This window comes from Euprymna scolopes, chromosome 32 (assembly GCF_053919585.1).
Source record: "Euprymna scolopes isolate OS-2025 chromosome 32, ASM5391958v1, whole genome shotgun sequence".
Classification (NCBI taxonomy): Eukaryota; Metazoa; Mollusca; class Cephalopoda; order Sepiida; family Sepiolidae; genus Euprymna; species Euprymna scolopes.
The window spans coordinates 72,369,430-72,393,392 of record NC_136513.1 but is presented as its reverse complement, the minus strand read 5'-3'; the positions used below and the strand labels follow the sequence as shown (position 1 = coordinate 72,393,392).

The following is a 23,963-nucleotide window of genomic DNA, read 5'->3' as shown; positions in this document are numbered from 1 at the left end:
AAAAAATTTACCACTTTTTTTTTTTTTTTTTGCTTGACATACACCTCCAAATACTCGGGCAACGCCGGGCACCCATGCTAGTATATCTATAAAAGTGAAAGTGCCCATCTGTGTGTGTGTCTGTCTGTGTAAATTTCCCTATGCAATAACTCTGTCAATTTTCAGTCTAAAGACTCAAAATTTGATATACAGGGTATTGAGATTTGGGAAAATCTTCGTAATCCATTTTCGGCCAGAAATTTGGCTGTTAAGGGGTCAAAGTTCAACGATTTGACTTTTGAGAACTCTACCAAACTCCTCCGCCAATTTTGGGTATAAACACTTGAAATTTTAGATATAATGTGCCTTGGGCATGAAACTTAATAACTTGATTTGAGCCCAAAACAATAAATGTTCAGGGGTCATGATAGGGGTCAAAGTTAAAAAAATTTTGACCTTTGCGGTCTCTACCAAATTACTCAGACAGTTTCTGGTCTAAACATTTGAAATTTTACATAAAGGGTATTCAGAGATAGGGCAAGCTTTTTAATTGGTTTGGATCAAAAATTTGAGCTACCAATATATAAATGTATGTATGTATGTTTGCATGTCTGCCTAAAACTTTCGACAAAGGCGACAGATTTTCATAAGATCAGTATCGTTTTGAAGCTCAACCCTTGAGATGACAAATACCGAAAAATTAGCTAAAAACATTAATTTCTTCATCCTCAACTGGGCACTTTTTGGGGGGAGGGGCCCTGCCTTCCTACTACCACTTTTTTTTTTTTTTTGCTCAACACACACCTCCAAACACCCGGGCAACGCCGGGTACCCATGCTAATTATATAGAAATACAAAAATGTTTTGTTTTGTTTTTTTAAGTAAATAATTTTTTTTAAATTGACTTCTGAAACCAATTTTTAACAAACTTATTAATATTTTAATACTTGAAGCTATTTTTATTAAAAACCCAGTAACCTAAATTAATAACTGTTGGAGTTTATTTCATCGTTCCCTGCTTCTTCCCCTTTCCTTCTTCTGAAAGAAACAATGAATAGCAATCTTTCAGTCTCTGAAACAAAATACTGGCCATGAAAGAAAATTCCTCATCTTTTATGCCATACAAGGCTTGCATGTATGCAAATGAATATGAGCTTCGTTTTGAGTCCAGGTGTACATGCACAGTGCCATTTCTGCGTCTGTCAGCATGACGGTCACCTCATCGCGCATTGTCTACTCTCCCCCTTGCTCCCTGATCAGAGCACATGCAAAGTTGGTAATCTCCGATGTGTGCTTCATCATACACGTGGTTTTGAAGTTTCTCAATTTCATGTTGTCTATCAGCCAGACAGTGTGATATACTCAATGTTATCTGAAGTTTCATTATCTGTTCCGCCAAATGGATGGGTGTGTCTCGGGGTTGAACATCCTTCACAGCTTGCAGGTTGATCACCTCTGTTATTGTTTCTTCTTGGAACTTGGATGTGCATCAATAAGATCTGTAGATCTCATTCGCAGGTGCAGTGAATGATTCATCATCATCCTTGGGCATGATGTTGTACCAATACTCTGCTTCCTGAACATAGCACCACTTTCTAGCTTCAACCTATTTAATACTGCAGTGCCATCATTCTATTATGCCATTACCTGCTGGCATGTAGGCCCACCGAAACTGCAGATGCACTCGTTAGTTGGTGGAAAACTCCCTGAATTCCTCACTAGTAAAAGCAGCATCATTGTCAATAAGTAGTTCTTGCTGTGGGCCATACTCAAAGAATATTGACTCCAGATGCTGAATAGCGTTTCTGGAGTTTGCTGCGGCAATGGCTACCAAATAGTAAAATGTGCTGGACCGTAATCGGTAACCGTCAGGAAATGTTTGCCATCATAGTGGGTTATATCTATCTCCAGCTTTTGCCAATTAGTTTTTACTGCTAATACCTCGTCTGGATGGATCAATTGTGATATTTTTAACATGCTCTAATAGCCGACTACACATTAGCTTTAGTAATCATTGGACAAACCTGCCAGGCAGAATACACTGGACATTGGATGCCTGGATGTCCACTACTCTTATGTACTTCTGTGATATGACTACTTGTCATTTCATCTTCTCTGGCCATCTTTGTGGTACCCAGGTCATGGGTTTACCAAGTTTTGTCTCAACAGGATTAGAGTAACGTTCAGGAATAGTCTGTACTCTTCTACCAGCGACTTTATCATTTCCAATCAACATTTCACTGGTGGCCTTTGTGCATACTCGAGTCTATTCAATGAGAGTATCTACCAGCCAGTGATACACGCTGATACTGTTTTTAAGTGGATGACTTTGAACTTTCATTATAATGCCATGTTCAGTGCCGCATCAAGTTCAGCCAAGTTAATGTGTTTGGCATTGTTTGTGGATCGCAGCTAACACGCATTGTTGAGCACAGCATCATTGGATTCCAGGAGCATGCCGGTTGTCAGGGACTTTGTGTCTACTCATACATTGATGTCTTGTCCATGCACACATCAGAGGCCCTGTAAATGTTATAATATGGCTTTGGACGATTCTAGACATAAAAATTCTAAAAACATTAGAATAGGTATTGATAACTCAGATCCAATAGGAGTAAGTACCCCAAACAAACGTCACAAAAATAAAAATAAGAAAAATAGACATAGATAATGTATATGGTTTAATCTACCTTACAGCACACACATAAAAGAAAACTTGCCAAAGGAATTTTACAAGATTCTTGATAGGAACTTTCCTACAGGTAGTAACTTAAGCTCATTAACAAAAATACAGTAAAATTATCATTCTCAACATCTATTAACCTAGTGAAAATTATAAGTTCCAATAATGCAACAATAGATAAGGCAATTAAGGAAATGGAACAAGGTAGCCGCCAGAATGCTGAAAATGAAACTCTCTAACTGTAGAAACAAGAATCAAAGTTCTTTGGATGGGAAATGCCTTATTTCTGACATTGTATATAAATGTGAAGTCAGTGAAAGTAATAGAACTAGCATGTATATAGGGCTATCAATTTAAGAACAGATTCTACAACTGTATAGCGTCTATTAAAATAAAAAATGAGGAAACTAATAAGAAATCAACATCCTTAGCTAAATGGGTAAGAGAGCTACAGAGAAATAACATAGAATATAAATAAAAATGGTCAATACTAGGAAGAGCTAAGAAATATACATCCAACAAATCTGAGTGCTGCAACCTCTGCACCCTCAAAGCTTATCATATAGTAGTATCGATAAAAAATTTAATAAATGGCAAGAACTTGTGCAATGCTGTTTGCATAGAAATAAGTATTTACAATCCAGCCTAAAACCTGACTAAGTAAATTAAAATTAAATCATCAGTATTTAATAGCTTTCAGGAGAAAAAATAAAAAAGTAAAATAAAATTTTTAAACGTGACAAGAAATAGGATCTCATAGAATCATACAAATATAATAGAAAAGATAAGAACCCCCTATCTTCAAGCACTTTGTAGAAATTCATAAGATATTATTAAACATAAATAATTGGTTTTGCTTAGTTCATATTGAACAATTATAAAATATAAATTGAATCACAATCTAACTGAAATCATAAATAGTATAAATTAGAGACCTGAGGGAATAACTTACAAGAAGTTTCCATAAATTTGACAAGCATACTGTGGGGGGGGGGGGTCAAAAGTGTTTGCAAATTGTATAAATTGATAAATTTATGCTTCAATATTTTCCAATATAATAGCTATGTTCCTCATTGTTCGATATGTAAAGTAAATTCCTGAAAATGAAAACCAAAAATTCATATTCTAAGGAAAAATATGGATTTTAAAAAAATTTCAGAAAGAAATATCGGCCATTAGAGTTTGTAAGGCTCATTTATTTCAAAATAAATAACATTTTTAAACATAATTTAATTTGAAACATTGTGTCATAATAATAGTACCATATGTTGATATGATATTACAAGAAAACCACAGTTATTGCTCAAATAACAATTAACAAAACAATACAAATTTTAAAAACAATTCAACCCTTTATGCACTTTCCTCCATTCTTAATCAAATTCATCAGCCTCTATCAACAGAGGATGTTAATTTATGCACTTGTTGAGGTATGATTTCAGAATATACCTCCTTAACCCTCTCCCAAAGGTCTTTTTTACTGCTGAATTGATGCCCATTTTTGTAAACCTTCCTCTTCAGAATCCACCAGAGGTTTTTTATTGAATTCAAATCCAGGCTCTGAGGTGACCAATCCATCAGACGTTCATCAGAGATCCACTGGACTGAAAGCCAAGCTTTTGTTAACCGAGAAGCATGGCTTGGGGCATTGTATTGTTGAATAATGAGATTCTAGTTGTCAGCATCATTTTGTGATTTCAACCAGGGCAATAAATTCTGTTCCAAAAACTTGCAGTAGTTCACTGAATTCATTTTGACATCTTCAGGGACAAGAATCTCACTACCAATTATCCCAACCCAAATTATCATTCCCCCTCCTCACTGTTGACATCTGAATCGCAAGCGTGGGTTATTACCTTTAAGAAGCCATCCCTTGATCTAACCGTCGGGGCCGTTGAGGGTTGCTCTAGCCTCGTCAGTCGAGAGAACATTTTGAAAATTGGTTTTCAAATATTTAGTGGTCCATGCTAATTGCTTCTGACAGTTGATATCACTCAAAGGAGGACTTTTTTTTGTGTGTGTTCTCTGGACCGCTATTTGTTTCAAAATCCGATTTCGGGTCCTTTTAGAGATGCCATGGTCAAAAATAGCTTTGCTTGTGCTGTGTGGGTTTGCTAGCACACTCCTCTTGATTTTTCTCAAATCTTGTGGTAAAGTTCCCTTTGGACTACCACTTTTGTGCTTTTTTTCTTCCATTTTTGCCGTCAATGACGAAATATTTCACAGTTCAATGATCTTGCTTCAAATTTTAAAAAATTTCTTATGTAGACTTCTTAACAGCAAGTAATTTAACAATTTCACCCTTCTCACTATCTGTCGACATATTTCTTTTAGCCATTATTAATAAATTTAGGTTACCTGCATAAGTTTTTTGCTCACCTGAAAAGAGAAAAATGTTTAACAATAATTCTGGGTTTTTTTCGTAAAATTAAGTAATGAAAATAAACAGAATAGCAAGTAGCAAATGATGAAAGAGGTGAAACTAAAAAATAAAGCAAAATTAATAATGAAATTGAGAAACAATAGGTTTGCAAACTCTTTTGTACCCCACAGTGTGTGTGTGTGTGTGCTTGTATAGGCAGGTGTATAAGTATAAATATATTTGAGTTAACAAATACAAATATATCTAAAATACAAGAAAACTAACTAAATAAATTTCTGATTGAATTTCCTCCCTTTGATTGGGCTGACTTTTCCCCTTAATACAAAATAATTTCTGCTTGAGTATCTATAAATTTAATTAAAGTATATTGATTTGTGCATGTGTGTGTGTGTGTGTGTATATATATATATACATACACACACACACATACACACACCTTATTAATATTAGTAAATTACCAAACAGTCTAACCATATGGAACAAAAAAATGTAAATAATTAGTTTCATATTTTTTAACCGATCTAGATCCTTTTTAGATATAACTCTAGTTAACAAATTACAGAAAATTAATATTAATAATAAACTAATAATTTCTTTGTAGAAAAGAATTTATTTTTTCAAAACACTTTAATTTATACATTGAATAAAACCTGTCTAACTTTACAATAAAAACAAACATGGCTGTCAGAACGCACACATAATGTTGAGTCTTCTATGAACTTTTTCTTCTTGCAGCATTATATTGTCATGCATTATTTTTTTTTATTTTTTTATATATAAGCAAAGAAATTTAAATTTTTCTGAAGAGTATATGCACAAAAAGAGACTGCATTGACATAAGTTTGTTTCTGCATAACGAAACGGATCTGTAAAAACCGTATCAAAATTTTGACATGATGGAGAAGCTGTTTTGCATGAAAAATAAATATTTGGATCTTGAAATGTAATTATACTGTTATTCTTTTATACATACTCTGTTGTTATATTTATAACATACATTGAGCTTCTAAACAATAGGGATTGGTATACACAAAAAGTGAAATATAATTGAAAAAATATTTTACCAAAATAACACACACACACACACACACACACACACACACACACACACACACACACACACACACACACACACACATGTATGCAAAATCCAATCCCGCATTTTGCTAATTCCTACCCTCTCTTTTTGTGAATTATTCCATGGATTTCTGCCTTTGGATTATTATGGACCATCTTCTTCCAATTACGGGATTTCCTTGGATTTTACTTGTGCAAATGAAAATTCTTTTAACTTTCTTGAAGTTATACATTTGGATTTTACCGTCACTGGATTATTTATCTTCCACCAGACTATCCATTCATGTATAATCACCTTTCTCTTCACCATATTCCCTCTGCTTCACTCTTTTTGTTTTCAAGTAAGATCTTTGACTTACTTGTTGTTTCATCAAATACTTTTGCATGCAAAATCCGATCCTGCATTTTGCTAACTCCTACCCTCTGATAAAAAAAGTATTTCTTCGAAACTCCGTGGATGAAGGACTATCCACTTATCTAGTGTTTCCTTTTCAGATTAAATATGTTTTTAACTTATTTCAAAGTGTTTTTTAACATGTTTTATTAGCTGTTTGCTCGTATTATAACCTATTTGGTTTTATCGAGCTTTTACATCTGGCTGAGATAATTTTATAAATATTAATTCTTTAATATTTATAATATACTTTAATTTTACCATCTTGGATCATGTTGGTAAATTTAATTGTAATTTTTATTTATATATATATATATATATATATATATATATATATATGCATTTACTTGCTTTGCTTTAAATGACCTAAACTTAAGTGATTTTTGGAATATGACATTTTTTTGTTTCATGACTGGTACATATATCATAAAAAATTTTCTGAACCATGCAGTAAAGACAGCCTTCTACCCTCTCTTCTATTCTGTTACTTTAATGTTCTTTTAATTTTAACTTATTGCAGACTATTGTGCGGGGTAATTCTTCACAAAATATCAATGGTTTTGGACCAGAAGGGAAAAACATTAGTGTGGCCCGGTCAAATTCTCTCCGACAAGAAAGTCCTCCATCTCAACGAAATATCCGATACACTCCGGACAGTTATCACCCTACAGTGCCTGAGGAGGAACCCAACCATTACTACAGTCGTCCACACTCTGCCCATGGAAACCACCACAGCCTTGACCCACAGCTACATTTTATGCAGCAACAGCAACATCACCACCACCACCACCCACATCACCCGCAACATATGAATGGACCCTACCGTGATGATGACTACAGAAGTTTGCCCCATGACCCTGTAGGCAAGAAAAATTATATGGACTCTTACAACCGTCCAAGGTATTCAGAAACTGATCGTAGGTATAATGATGAACGTTCACGAGAAGCCCCACCACCATATTCAACGGTCCATGGAGGAGGTGGTGGTAACGGTCCCAACAATAGACATAGTCGGGATGATTATCGATCCCAGGTGAATGGAGGAATTATGGTTCCTGTTCTTCCAAAACACAATAATTTCCCACACCCTCCTGGTAATATGAACAGGGGGTTACCAAAACATCAAGGAAGAATGGATTACGATAAGGTTAGTGTTTTTGTTTTGTTTATTTTTTTTTTTATTTTTTTTTACCATCAACACTTATCACAAATTTATTTATTATACCTCTTGGTCATTTCAAGTCTTATTACAGCTTTAAGAAAAAGATCTCGAAATATTCTTTAAAAAAAAAAATAATTCTCTGCAGAATTATTTAAAACATGACTCACCACACTCTCGGCTTATTGTCAAAAATTTGCTTTCCAGATTGAAAGAGATATCACTTTTCTTTTGAGAAAGAGATTTAACCTTTAAATTTTTTTTTTTAATCAGATACCGTACTATCGTTGATTTAATACAATATGTTGGAATATATTTAACCAAAATTCGTTGGATTAATCATTAATTATATCTAATTTTGTCTTATATGATTTTCTATCAATGTCTTCAAGGTAATATTATATTGTCATTTCCTTCAATAATTTTTATTCTCTTAACTATTTCACTAAATATCCCAATGTTTTGTAAATTTAGTTTGTTTTTTTTTTACCATTATTTCATCCAATTAGTTGAAATAATTTACATTAGAACTACTTTAATCTATTTAATTTGTTTTTAAAAAAATATATATATTAGAAAACAATTAAATTGTTTGTTAAATAGAGTTTATGAAATTTTTCTTGGCAAAAAATTTGTAGCATGAAAAGAAGTGTGTTCCAGATTTAGAAATCCCATTAGTTTTAAGCTCTCAAGTTATTTTTCATTCTTCTCTTTAAAGTAGTTAAACCTAAGAATTCCAACATGTTTTTGTGATTGTGATCTTTAATTTATCGTAATTTTTATTCAAAAAGAAAATCTATTGATTTTTGTATTTTATTTATGCAAAACAGTTTTATTTATTATGGCTTTTTATTGTTAATTGCTTAGTTACATAGTTTTTAGTGCATATATTATTATAATTGAGAAAATACTTAATATACTTAGTTTTAATAGTTTGAAAAAAGCATTTCAAAATAATGTCTTTTCAAATTAAATAAGTAAAAATTAATAAAACTATAAAATCTTTTTACTGCTTCATGTTTTATGATTATAAAATTTACAGAAATCATGCTTAAATCTTTAAAAAAATCAATAGTTGCAATTGTTTTTTTTGTTTTGTTTTCATTAGTCAAATTTTAAAAAATGAAGTTAAGTCAAAATATTTAACGTTTAAGTAGTACAAAAATTTCTACAGTTTAGAAATGTTTAAAAAAATATTTCTGTTTTGTTAAAAAAAAAAAGTTACTTTTAATCACATCCCATTTATTTTGATATAAGTTATCCAATCAGATATCTTATTGTGATGATTAATATAGCTTAAGGAATATCCTATTAATTTCCTTTTCAATATATTTGTCAGATAAAATCAAACCATATTTGTTTTTAATTAGGGAATTTGTTTTTGCTATCTCTTATAACAAAATAAAATGTGATGGTCTTCCTCCAGCGACAGCAGGTCTCTGAGTGACTATGTTCAGTCTCCAGAGACAATGGATATCCCCTGTTGGGGTGACCGCATGGAGAAGCAATTGTGGAACAAGGGTTGTATAATTTCTGACTACACCTCTCTTGAATCGGTGGCAAGAAGAAGCCAAAGATGACTAGAAACAATGCTGAAATAAATAGAATACCTACTATTTTCAAATAGTCACCTTTAGTACTGACCAGGCATGGTCAATGTCACGTAATTTCACTGATTTGATGTGAACCAGTGTGTTAGAGTGATTATGGAGTGGAGATAAAGACGCTCATTTGAATAATTTATAATATAATAAGAATAATATGATGATAATAATATTATATATATATATATTATATTATAAAATAAGCTCTAGGATTTCAGTTAATAAATCTGAAAATCATTACATGTTTTATTCTCTTATGCACTAAAATATTTTTTTAATCTAGAATTTAAAATTAGAATTTTTTTTAGATATTTTTCATTTTTTTATTAAATTGTTTTTTTTGTTTTTTTTTTTTAGATATTTTATGAAAGTAACAATGAAAACAGTTGTAAACTTTAAAACAAATGAAAAAATGTTTTTATTCTTTTATACAGTCATTATTAAAAATATTGTAGAATTTTAAATTATGTTTGGTTCTTGGCCAGAAATTAACCTAATAAAAAAAAAAAAAAGAATACAGGAAAATCTTTCTTATATATGTAATTGTTATGGAACAAAAATGTCATATTCCAAAAGTTATGTAAATTGATTAAATAGATTTTTTTTCTTACCAAGAAAATCAAATTTTACGAGGACAAGTGAGAGAGATGTCTTGGTCCACTATCTTTAATAGATAGAGACGATTCTATTTGAGCTACCATGATCAAAATCAACCTTATAATGGCTATGATTTACTATTAACTACTAAAAATTGTAAAAACTGATTTTCTATATTAAAAAAAAAAAAACTTAATCAATTTATGTGATTTTTGGAATGTGACATTTTTCGTTTCATGATTGGTACATACATCATAAAAAATTTTCTGTATTTTTTTTTTTTTTTAATTAGGTTGAATTCTGGATAACAACCTTATAAGAGTTTTTGAAATTTTTATCCTAGAACATTTGAAATCTATTGTTTTTCTATAATAATTGCTTTGTATTTTTTTGCCCTTAATGTTTTTACATGTTAATTCTTGGACAGTAAATTATAATATTATCTTCAGTGAATTTAATGAATTTTGAAGTTATCTTTTGTTCTGTTTTCCCTCTCAAAACTAAATCTTTATAAGTACACCATTTTAAAAGAATTAAGAAAAGATATCATTTTTAGTAAATTATCTCCCCCTGAAGAAATCTTCTTTCCACTTACATTCATCAGAGGAGTGCCATTAGAATTCAAGTCGAATTTAACATAGCAAAATTATACATTCAGTAAAATCTTAATGTTTAATGAAGGTTGTCGACCGGGAATGAAATTTAAATAAAAAAAATAACCGAGCATAACTCAAGATTTTTAAAGGAGGAAAGTCTGTAGCGATCAGGATGATCAAACCTTTTAAATGTAAATGTTATGTTGAGAATTAAAATGACCGTATTTGCATACATATGCAATGTCACATGTGGCTTAATTCTTTGTCTACTTCAGGTGTCAGTGAGAGTTGAAGATATGCGTTGCATAGGTAGAAATGATATGAGAATGATATAATGAATGTATAATGTGAATTTCAATTTGATAACCTTTGAGAAGGATTAAATCCGAGTATAGGGAGCTGTGTGCAGAGCAGGTAATTTTGTTGGTTTGGTCACATTGAAAGAATGGATAAGAGTGCTTGGGTTAATAGATGTAGAATGGTTGGTATAGCAGAGAAAGGTCAAGGAAAACATGGAAGGAAGTGAGAAAGAATTTAAAAGAAAAAGGAATAAAAAGACCTAGCTAAAGGTAGGTTTGAAGTCTATTTAGAAAAGCCATCCAACACATGCCATCACACGAAACTGGTATTAAACTGCACGATACAAAGACGTGCATCAGATTAATGCTAAGACCTGAATCAATTAACATTTTGTTAAGGAACACCATCTTTATAAAAAACATATAGCCTTTTAAGCCTTAAAAATTTCACATCATTATCATATCCAGTTTAACATCCATTTTACCTGCTGTTGGATGACTTTTACAAATTGACTTCTATAAAATAACCTATCTTTGCTTAAGTCTTTTTTTCTCTTTTTCTTCAAATCTGTACTTATCATTTTCTCTCATGATTTTCTTGGCCAACTAACCCTGCTCCCTCAATTGCTCTACATCTACTAACTCAAGAACATTCAGAGAAATATGATTTCACTGCCTTTGTAATTTGGTTCAAAAATCAAATATGAAGATTGCTAAAAGGGATACATAAATAAGTTGCCACAATAGGTCTAATTGTTCAGTTGAATTCTATTGAAATTCTAACGTTGCACTTCTGATAAGTGTTAGTTGGGTGAGGATCTTTGGAGAGAATTTATACAAAAATAAATCCACTCTTCTTAGCTATTTTAAAACAATTGACTGCAAATGTAAGTTTCAAAACCTCCTGGCTAGTTGGTGATGACTCATCGATGTTGTGATCTTGATTGCAGATAAGATATGATAGAAAAGACGATTTTAGGGAAGTTGGCCGACAGCATACGTTACCAAAAGGGAGTATGGTGACCAGTCCGTTTAATGGGGTATGCAAGTAGTATGACAACATTGTCAATACTTTTCTTCCTGACCTTTTCCTGGCCATTTCAATCCTAGCACCAAGCATCTTACAAAGCAAAAACCAAACTCGTTTCTCATTAGAAGAATGCAGAATTGTCTCACTTTAAATGATAATCATCTAATAAGCTTTAGCGCATATTAGTTTTGTTGATGTTGTGAATGCAGTATGTTTGTCTAATGCATGTCTATCAATGTGACTTTTATTTTCTTCCACCTTTTTGTTCCGTTTTTGTTTTTTGCATTTTTGTTTTTTGTTTTATTTTTTTGCATTTTTGTTTTTTTGGGGTTTTTTTTTTTTTTGCATTTTTGTTTTTTTTTTGTTTATTTTATGAAAACTTTTTTTGCAATGATTTCTTTGATTTTTAAGTTATTTTTCTTTGACATTTTATCTATAATTTTTTTTTTTAATATCTTTCTGCAAAATATTTAAGTTGTTTTGAAATTTGTTTTATCTTCTATATGTTGAGGTTCTCTGCTAAAATTGCAGTACCTACTTTGTGCTCCCCAAAATGTCAGGTCACTTATTTTTTTCCACTGTGTCTGACGTACAAGTATACCTTATAAAATTAATCATATGCTACAAAAAAAACAAAAAACATAAGGCAAACAGTGAACCATCTTTTTTCATATTGTCACACAGAATTAAGGTTAGTAATAGGACCATATTTATTCTTATGGCCTTTAACACTGACATCTTGACATGTTATGAATGGAGGTGTTGGCATATTATAACTATTAATTAGAACAGGGGTAACCATTATGTCTATTGCAATCGACTGGTTGATCAGAGACGTTGTGGATAGATCGCATGGTATTAAAAAAAAACACTGGCAAACTTCTAAAACCTTGCGGCAGAGTTGGAGATGCAAGAGTAGTCATGTGCGCAGCTTGACAGAGCACACTAGATAAAACAAATTGGCAATTGTCTGTCAGAGTTCGACAAACGCTTTAAAATCTTTGCTTTACTCAAGCTAATCGCTACATTCAAGTGCTACCCTTTCCAAGAAGGTGTTGTTTCACTCGCATCAAAAATTGCAACGCTGTTTCATCTGAACTCTTCTGGAGTCAGGGATGAGATTCTGACATTATGAGCCGACATTCAGCTGATGGAGAGCTCCTGAACAATTCTGGAGTTTACTCACACATGACCCCAACATCAGGAAATATGCTACCTTCTTGACTGCATTATTTGAGTATACTTATTTATATGAGTCAGCATTTTCCTACATGGAGATCATTAAGATCCAAATACCAACTGATGAGTATCTATAAGTTTGCTTAAGACTGGCTATTAGCAGCTACTGTCCAAACTATGCATCCCTGACTGATTCCGTCTAATGCAAGTCATAAGGATAAGGTAATGACAAAAAAATGTACATAGCTATACTGTGCAATATGGCTTGATGCAATAATGCAACTTACACCTGCATATACTGTACGTATAAAAATAATTCACAATATATTTATAATGTGTTTTGCAGTTTTAGTAGGTGGTAGGTAAGTTAGACTTAGCCATGTCATAAGTAACTCTCATGCTGAAAATGTGTGTGCACCCCTGAACTAGAAGATTATGCTCAAAGATGTGTGTGTGTGTGTGTGTGTGTGTGTGTGTGTGTGTGTGTGTGTGTGTGTGTGTGTAGCACATGGATGACAAAGTAGTGGAAGAAATAAGGATATTTATAGTTAATGACATAGACATTGATTTACAAGGAGACAACATATAGAATGGTGCAAATTACATCTATCAGTCTTAGTCCGGTAGAACTTGAGTTTGTGTGTTACAAATATCACGGACATAATAATATATCTCCATCTTCATTTACCCAGATTCAAAGTCATCCTTTCCTGGTTCTGTGCCAGCATCTTTCTTATCCTATTTTCACATCTCTATGTGAGAGCTCGCATAACAGGTGTCCTAACAATGTGAATGTCAATATGAGACAGTATACTACTCAGAAATATGTAACAATATTGACACAAATGTTTCTCTGCCACAGGTTTAAATTTGATTTTGAACTAGGTTTAAATAAGAATAAACTTTAATTTAAACTTACATGATAAAAACACCGTTTCTTTAACCCACCATTAACCCTAAATCCAAATAGCAATGCTAAAAAAATATGATCATCTTTTTGTTTTTTTTTGAAGGAGAGGGTAATTTCATGAGAAGGTACGTTTTTTTAGTCAAACACCATAAAAATATGTGATTGGTCATTTGAGAGGCAGCAATTTGATACTGCAGTTTTTACTAAAGAACCTTACATGGAAGTAAATATATTTAAAATATTAATGAATATAAATAAAGTGGTATTTTCTGAATTGCTGCTGCATAATTTTTTTTATCCAATCATAAAAAAGTTAAGATTTCTGTCCAATTCAAATTGCAATTTGTTTTTTCTTTTACACACACCACCATAAAAAAGTTTATTTTTTTTAATATTAAAGTGGGAGATAAGGAAAGAGCTATTCCAGTAATCATAAACTATTTTATTTTTAATTTGAAATAAGTGCTGATCATATTGTTTGCTTCTGAGATTACAACAGCATGAAGCTATCAACATTTTTAATATTGGCTGCTTTAAGTATTATACTCTTTCACATTAGGAACCGGTTTCTTTTCTTGGTCTAGAACCCATTTTCTTCTCCTTTGTCCTGAACCTATATTGTTGTTTTTTGTCCTGAACCCATTTTGTTCTCTTTTTTTTTTTTTTTTGTCCTGAACCCTTTTTGTTTTGTTTTGTTTTTTTTTTTTGTCCTGAACCCATTTTTTGTCATGAACCCATTTTGTTCTTTTTTTTGTCCTGAACCCCTATTGTTTTTTTTGTCCTGAACCCCTATTGTTTTTTTTGTCCTGAACCCCTATTGTTTTTTTTTGTCCTGAACCCCTATTGTTTTTTTTTGTCCTGAACCCCTATTGTTTTTTTTTTGTCCTGAACCCCTATTGTTTTTTTTTTGTCCTGAACCCCTATTGTTTTTTTTTTGTCCTGAACCCCCTATTGTTTTTTTTTTGTCCTGAACCCCTATTTTTTTTTTTTTTTTTTTGTCCTGAACCCCTATTTTTTTTTTTGTCCTGAACCTCTATTGTTTTTTTTTTTGTCCTGAACCCATTTTGTTCTTTTTTTGTCCTAAACCCATTTTGTTCTTTTTTTGTCCTAAACCCATTTTGTTCTTTTTTTGTCCTGAACCCATTTTGTTCGGAACCCATTTTGTTCTTTTTTTTTTGTCCAGAACCCATTTTGTTCTTTTTTTTTTTTTTTGTCCTAAACCCATTTTGTTCTTTTTTTTTTTTTGTCCTGAACCCATTTTGTTCTTTTTTTTTGTCCTGAACCCATTTTGTTCTTTTTTTTGTCCTGAACCCAAGTTATGTAAACGAGTAAAATAAAATTATAAAAAGTTTTGAATTTATTTTAAAATGAATGAGAAAATATGGTAAAAATAATAAATGAAGATTATCATAAGTTATTTTTTACTATTTTCTCATTTACAAAATTATATAATTTCCAAAATTCTAAAAATCCTACAAAAACATACCCTAAAGAAGTGAAAAATGGTTTCATGCAACAGTCAACCATTAAAACAATAACTGTTTTGTGTTGATGTAGTTTAATATAGAGGTAGACAACCTGGCTGATCCCTGTAATACTATCTATCATTTATAAGAAATAATTTAATATTTAAAACAATTTTTTATCAAAAAGCATTAAAGATATTACCACAATTTGTTCAGTTTATGAAGTAAGCAATGTATTGGTACTATATAAGCACTATCCAGTATAGCTGCTATGGTTCTTGCAAATGAATTAGAATCTAATTAAGCAAAGGTTTTTTTATTATTTTATTCAATTTGTCTGTATCTTAAGTTTGCAAGTATATTGTGAGTACATTTTTGATGTATGGATGTAAAAGATGCACACTTCACCAGTCTTTTGATCAAATAAAAGATCAGTATTTTTGGATTATTTCGACTACCTTTATCTTGGATGTTTTAAATAATGTAACCACCGGCCTTCTTCAGATGCATCTTGTCAAACTCTGGATATATATGGAATTTTGCACTGAACTTTTTATTTAATCAACAGGGTAGATTGTTCTGGTTCTGTAGACCATAACTAGGTAGAAGTTTTAAGTATTTTTTTTTTTTTTAAGACTATCATTTTTTTTTTTTTTTTTTTTCATACTTGAGCTTTCTACCTGGTCATGGCTTATGAAATGAAAAAAATTCATCTCTGTGGATTATATAAAGGATTCAGTTCGAAATTTCGTACATATTCCCGAATTTGACAAAACCCACATGAAGAAGATTTAAGAGGAACATTAGCCAAAACGTTGCGAGAGTAACATTCAAGATGGGAACAATAGTTTAAATAATCAAAGTCATACAAATTCAATTTTCATATCAGAAAATTCTGAAACATGAAAAAGTCAGTTTTTTATAAGTGCATAATATGTCACTGATTGGATCCTCAATTGAAAATGAATAAAAAAAAGTTTTAAATAATTAACTCAGATTATGATCTCTTATTAAAATGAAGAATTTTAAAAAATGTCTGATACATTAGAATTTTTCAAATAGGAGGGTGTGCACACATTATGTTTCCAATAAATCCTGTAAAATACTCCATAGAAACTGACATTTGGAGAATATTTATTAATTGATGTCCAATACTTTTCCGAATTTTATAAAATTCAGAGATATATGAAATTTTCGCTAAGAGTTTCCACCCCTTCCTCTTTTCCCCTTTGCATAAAATTATATATAGCTCACTTATATATAGCTTATGCCTCACAGTTATGATCCAAAATTCATAATGATCAGTTAATTAATATAGGAGTTCATTTTGTACATATAAATATATAAACATATACGCATATCTAAATTTATACAAGTACATAATATTAAAAGTGAAATGTCTCTATGCATTGTAGCAATACTGAATCTTGTGGATTTTCTTCTTTTTTTTTCATAAGAAAAATTTATCAAGATATTCATTATTTTTCATTATAAAACAACTTAAAAAGATGTCCTAATTGTACTAGTAGTAGTTGTAAAATAACAAAATATATCTAAATAATAAAGTATATGTGGTGATTTTGCGTATTTATTGATCAAACAAGTTCTGCTTTTGAAACTTGTCAGAACTAAGTGGTGTTACTTAATTACTGGCGAAAATGTAAGTCAAAATGTAAGAATATTCGTAAACTGATTTTTACAGAAATAATTAATACTAAAAGTAAAATACTTTTAATATAATAATTAATATCTGTAAAATGATTTTTTAATCTTTTATTTACAGTTTAAGAAAATGTTTTTCACAGAAATAATTAATATTGAATGTAAAATATTTTTTCAACATGATAAAGTAAAATTGATATGAAATTGAATATATGTCAAGATTCATTCATTTTCCATTTATTTAAGCATAGTTAAAAAAAAATGTGAATTTTTCATGTAAAAGTTAAACAAAAGAAAACGTGCATTTGTCCAAGTATTTTAAAAAAAAGTTTTGAATTGAGTTTTAGTTATAAACTACTAAAATAAATCATAATTAAAGGAATATGGTTTGGCAGTGTTTCAAATTGAGTAACACCATTTCCTTTTGAGGAGTTTGAAAGCCGGAACTCATTTGGGTTGGTCAATATACCAAATAACCACAAATGTTTGTATTTGTCTCAATGTTCACTTGTTCGACTATTCAAACTCACTGTAGTTGGACTTCCATAGTGCTGGACACTAACTTTTTACTATCACACACTAAACTTGTAAAGCTATGATTAATAGTAACACATTGCTTTATTTGGCTGATCTCTAACTCATCGTTTTTTGTTTTTTTTTTGTTTTTGTTTTATTTTTTTGTTTTTGTTTTTGTATTTTTTCTTAATTTTTCATTTTTATTTTTAAAACATTAATATTTTTGTTTTGTTTTGTTTGTTTTCTGAATGTGTGTTTATTTGAAAGCATTTTGTCCTCCGCATGCTGCATGTCTGTCATTCTCACATTGTATTATTACTTCTCCCCCTAAAAACCAAAACAAACAACTACCATCTGAAGGATATGCATGGCAACAACAACATGAGTGGTGGAGCAGCTCCAGGGTCTGGAGGCAACATCACACCCTCCGCTTTTCACCCATCCTCTGGTTCCAAGTCCCCCCAGACAGCCATTCCTCCAGGAACTCTACCCTCCAAACCACCCTTCACTGAACAGCAGAGACTCACCCATGAGCAGGTACTACTACTACTACTACCACTACTACCACCACTCATCAGCCTTAACATGTTCACACCAGAAACCTTTGCAACTTTTTCATTTTGATTTTTAAATAGATTTACTGTGACCACTTTTTTTATACTATTATTCAACTTTATTTTTGTCAGCCATATACGTTTATGAAAATATTCTAAGTTTAAACATCTTACCATTATAAACTCATGACCTCTAATTCTCCAACTCCTCATAAAACCAAAAATGGACACCTAATAGATTCATTTTTTGGATCAAAAGTTGGGTAAAAAAAATAATAATAAAATATATATCATCAGATTGAGATTATTTGTATTTACAAGCATGTAATGTATATCTATCCTTTCAATTGCAATGATAGAGTAGAGAAAAAAATAGACATTGCTTCTGTGGGAAAGGAGCTGTAGAAAAAAAAAATATATCTTTCCCCCCCCCCTCCCCCCATTAGATTGGAAGGTGGTTTTGTACTCTGTCAAAGCAAGAAAAAGTTCTTTGGATCTTCAAGCTAAACCTATATTTGATTCCTAGACAAGTAAAAGATTACATCAGGAGTCAAGTACTTTCTGGACTTCTAGAACAATCTAACCATTTTTTTTTTCCAGCAATTTTAGCAACAGATTGAATATAAGCTTTCCTTCATAGATCAAGAGTAAAAGTCAGCCCTAAGGGCTTATTAAAACAAAGGGTTTCCTCAAGGAGAGAACCATTCATTTCAACTTTGGCAAAACAATAATCTGAGCATTAGTGGTGAAAGGAGAGGAATTGGTTTTAGAGGTGTTGAAAGTAGCAAGGCAATTTTCCCCGTTACAACATCCCATGAAAAATGGGAGATAATTTTTAAGTGTGTTTGTGACATGACTTTAAAGTTCAAAACAACCTTATTCCTATTCTTGGAAGGAAGTGATAAAGTACAGTGATTAATCCACCTTAAAACAGAAAAGCAAATAATCAAGGGTACCATCACTCCTTTCTTGTACTGTAAACAAAATTTGACTACACTGATTATAAACTTGTACCTATTAAAGACTGAAACAATAGGTGGGATCAGCAGAAAGTGACAATATGCACACACATCAGAAACTGGAATTCTAGGAAGATCATCCTTATTCTGGTAATTATAGGAGCAACCGGGCTCTTGCAAAAAAATTTCAAAAACTACCTGGCAAATATACCCATTGAACCAAGTGCAAAAGAGATACAAAGAGTTGCACTTACAGTGATGGTTAGAATATTAAAAATATCTCTTAGTTGAGATGTCTGAGACAGCCATTGAATGTCTGGCATTCGGTAGGGTGCCTCATCTCCAGCTAGAACAAAATAAAATAGTCATCAAAACCATTTAGAAATGAAAAATTACCAATAATTGAAAGTACAATGTACAGCTTACAAGGAATATTGTTGACAAGATTTTCTTTAACATGTTTGATAAATCAATCTTTGTCTTTTAAGATTAAACTGTTTCAATAATTTAATCATTTAAGATGAGTTTGCAAATTGACATTGTAATTATAAATTACAAATTATGACAATGTAATTATAAACAATCTTACCATTAAAGCACCAAAGGCTGAACATTATTGTTAGTTTCTAAAGTGCCTCAAATTAGTAGCAGATGGGGTAGCCTATTGATTTTTACATACTTTTAGTCTTTGCTCTCAGTATCCAATTGGCTTAATATTAAACTTGTGTCAATACTGTATTTGCTCTTGTGAGAAGGCAGGTAAATATGGAACCTCAGGTGTAAATCATGCAGTAGCAGATTTGGGAACGATCTGTGTTGATAGAATGCATTGTATTAAAATAACTAAAGATGTATTTTATCACACTAGAGTGATAAAAGTTTTAAAAAATAAAAAAGTTGACATTGATTTGGACAACAAAATAATGATTAGATTATTTTCATACTACTATTCTCATCTTGGTTGTTATTTCCACAACGTTTCCAATGTTCTTCAAGTACAACTTTTTGAACTCTGGAATCTTCATATCAAATTCAATGAACCAACAAACTGAAAATGTGTTTCGCACATAGAAAAAAATTATGATAGTTGTTTTAGCTATCAAGTGTTTTAGAAAGATTTTATAAACGTTATCCATATTGATGTGTATGTAGTTTATTGCTAAAATCTTGTTTTATATGCAATAAATTTCAGATATTGCTGGAAACAGCAGGAGGGGTGGGGGCTGTATTTCCTTATGCCTGCTTCAGTCACTGCAAAGTTCTGGATGCTCTATATTAGACCAACTTGTTTCAAACCCACGTAATCTTATTTTTAAAAAAGGTAAAAGTACAGATTGGATAACATGTGTAAAGCAAAACAAATCAACACATAATTTAAATAAACCTCATTAGAATTAAATTCTCTACTGAAAATGACTAGTTTTACTGTGTGGGAACAATTTAAGTTTGTTTTTTGTTTTTTTAACTCTAAAAGTACAAAATAGTTAACACTAAAGAACTTGTAAACCTAAAAAAAAAAAAAAAAAAGTAACAGAAAATGCCTAGTTTTAATGTGGAAACCGTTTGTAAGATTTTAAGCAAAAGAAAATCCTACAAATTGTTTTCTTCACATTAAAACCAAACAGATTCAATAGAGAATTACATTTGACAGTGTTTTATATAAATAAAGTGTTATTGCTTTTTTATGATGTCTAGAGAGTTCACTATTCTGTATTTAAAAAAAAAATAAATCATATATAAAGATACACCATAGCAATACATGATATTTTTCCTCTTCAGAATCCACTCGTTCCCTGGTCTTTTATAAAATGCCTAGACAATACCTACAACCATGCAGTTTCACTGTAGTTACTATTAAATAACACTCTACCTTTTATGACCTGAATTATGATGTAGATGATTAAAAAAATATTTATTAATTTTTTATGACGGCATACTGAATGCAAGCAATGGACAGTTGCAATCTGGAGGTATCTGGCATGTAGCCAGATACTGAACTAATATGTACAAGGCATGTTTGAATCAATTCCCACTTTATTTATGCCGTTATATTCATTTATTTATGGCAGAATGAATTAGTTCAACCAGGTCATAAAGGGTAAGAACTGTTTTTTCAATGTCTTGTAATTAGATAATTAGTAATTATTATAAGAAAGTATATTACAATTACCATAAATGCAAACTTAAGGAATAAAAATAATCTTTCTCTACCATAAGATAATTAAATGTACAAAAAAACTTGCTTTATTCGGTACAAATTCAGAAACAATTGTAGATAATACAAAAAATTAGTTTTCTTCATGCTGATTACTTGATTAAAATCATACAAAATGTAATTAGACAACCGAAAAGCAAATTCTGTCGTTCATAGAAAGTTTGAAAATTCGTTAAGAAAAACAAAATGAATCTTAAATACGATTTTGATAATCTTTTTTTTTTTTCCTCCAAATTTTTTAATTTTTTTTTTTTAACTGATAAGTAGGGCTAGGACAACAGCATATTCTTTTTATTGTTTTGACTCCTGAGTGTGTACCCATTGATATCTTATATGCTTTTATATAGTGTGATGTGGTTTTCGGTTTATTAACTGTGTCTGTCACATATATACTTGAGAGTCAAAACAGTGAAAAGAATATGCTGTTGCCATAGTTCTACTGATAATTCACCACATAAGGATTAGTAGATGAGAGTGAATGATAGTTGAATAATGAAGCAATTATTCAACAATTGAAAATGCTGAACAGAATGAATAAAATTGATTACTTATGAGGATAGTTTATGGCAAGTATTTGTTGATATTTGATTTGAAGATAACCATGTTGTAGTCTGCAGGGAAGCCGTTTTGTAGTATTTCACAAATGGGAAGTTATTGGAAATAAACTCTATTATGTGATTTTTATTACCTACACAAATGTTATACGTTTGCTTTGTAGAAAATTTTTCAAATATATAATGCACAATAATTATACCGACTCTCAATTTTAGATTTGATTTGCATAATTGTTAGACCTGTTACGAGTATTGCCTTATACTAGATTCATTTCTTGTTTACATACAAAATGTAGTTTGTTTATATATATATATATATATATATATATATATATATATTTAAATTCATTTTATGTGCTTTTTCTGCTCATCCTATGAGGAATGCTCGTCTTACAAATTTTAATGCTGAGTGAAAAATAATTGCAACTCCTATTAATCTCCCTTTCCTCCGTTTGGTATCTTGTGTGTTGCTAACAAACTAAGTGTGATTGCTTTTCTTTATTATTTATCCATTTTTTTTTTTTTTTAATTATCTTTTATTTGTTTATTTATTTGCTTTTGAATCTATTGTTGTGTATGCATGTCAACATCTTTGTCTCTTTTTTATTTGGTTATTGTACAGAATTTTTATAGTCTGGAACAACCAACAAATGGTCTACATTTACAAGTGTATCTCTAAGAAGAAAAAAAAACAAGTGTCGTGATTTCAGCTATTTTTATGATAATTGTGTCTCAACTGACAATGGGCAACCAGTTTGTGGACACTTTGTGTGACGCTCAAGCTTTTTCAGTCTTATGATATTTACATTCTGGATATTTGTAATTGCTTTGGCCTTGACTAAGGTTATCTATTTGTTTGTCTTGCTGACATATTAGGAGAGGGAGAAAGACAATGTGTGTATGAATATGGGGAAGAGTATGTGTGGTTATAATTTGGATCATCCCAGTTTTAAGACAACTCCTCTATGTGAACAGCCCTCCGCCTCTTTGGGCACCTCCTTCCTCTTTAAAAAATGAAACTTGCCGGATTGTTACATATTAGAGGAGGAGGAGGGGGGTCATATGCTTTTAGAGTCAAGTGTAGATAAAGTTATTAGTAAGGTTATGGAGTTGAAGTCTGAAGGTTTTGGAAGGTAAGAATGCTAGGAATTGAAGTTGGATATTTTGAAATTCTAGAAGTCTCAGTTGGACCTATGTACCTTTTGACTGCCATCTTGTTAGTTACTACACTGCCCGGGATGCAGTGAAACCATTTTAGTTTTTAACTTTTATTTGTTTGCACATTTTTAAACTTATATAGAAAAATAATTTTTTGTTATAAGGTAAACAACTATTACATTCTTTAACTAAAACTTTACTGATTTTGATTTTTAGGTGATTATTTAAAAATGATTCATATTCATAATAATTGTTAAAATTATAACTGAGTACATTATATTTGCTGATAGCATGATACAGTAATAACAAATGAACATTGACTGGTCAGAAACAAAGTTTGATTTTTCAGCTTAAATGCTCTTTAAGTCCGACTTTAAAAATCCAACAAGATAGCTTTACGTGTTAAATGATTGATAAGGTTTGGCAAGCGATTGTTCTTACCTTTATCTAAACATTAAATAGTTGGGTAGACCAGACTCCCAAGCTTTGATAAGGCAACTAATCTAGGAGAAGGAAAACTGAAATAATATCTCTGTAGTAAGATGAGATTACTAACCAATGAAAACTCCATTTACTCTATAAAATTGTGTGCCGAATTTTAGACTTCATACCTAAATTGGGCAGACATGTGCTATTTTATTCTGTCAGTTAATTTGTCTTCTTTTTCCTTTTAGCATGTTTTTTTTTTGTTTTTTAGTACCCAAATGTTTTTTTTTTTTTTTTTGAAAAAAAGAAATAAATAAATTAGTCTGTCTAAGACCATCGTTAAAATAGCAACTTCAAATAATTATTCAAATGATGTAAGGAGGATAAATCATATTTTAACCTGCAAATATGTATCGTTTTGTTTGTGTTTAGGCTATAAGCATTGGTTATTATTATAGCAACCTGAAATAAATGTTTGTTTGTTTTTTAAATGAAAATGAAGTTCATCATATTAAAGCATCATATTGGTCAAAATATTGCTACTAAGGTTTGAATTCCTACCA

At 31.0% G+C, this 23,963-nt stretch overlaps 1 protein-coding gene across 10 annotated transcripts in view; it reads left to right on the top strand.

The window, feature by feature from the left end:
* LOC145256434 (serine/threonine-protein kinase PAK mbt-like) overlaps positions 1-23,963 on the top strand; it is a 253,669-nt gene that overhangs the window by 182,225 nt on the left and 47,481 nt on the right. For 6 of the 10 annotated variants that reach the window (XM_080115329.1, XM_080115327.1, XM_080115331.1 and 3 more), the window contains 2 exons: positions 7,037-7,663; positions 17,895-18,071. In XM_080115329.1, coding sequence (XP_079971455.1) covers positions 7,037-7,663; positions 17,895-18,071 — 804 coding nt within the window. Of the gene's footprint in view, positions 1-7,036; positions 7,664-11,721; positions 11,812-17,894; positions 18,072-23,963 lie in introns of all 10 variants that reach the window. The other 4 variants (XM_080115336.1, XM_080115335.1, XM_080115337.1 and 1 more) reach the window with 2 other exon arrangements.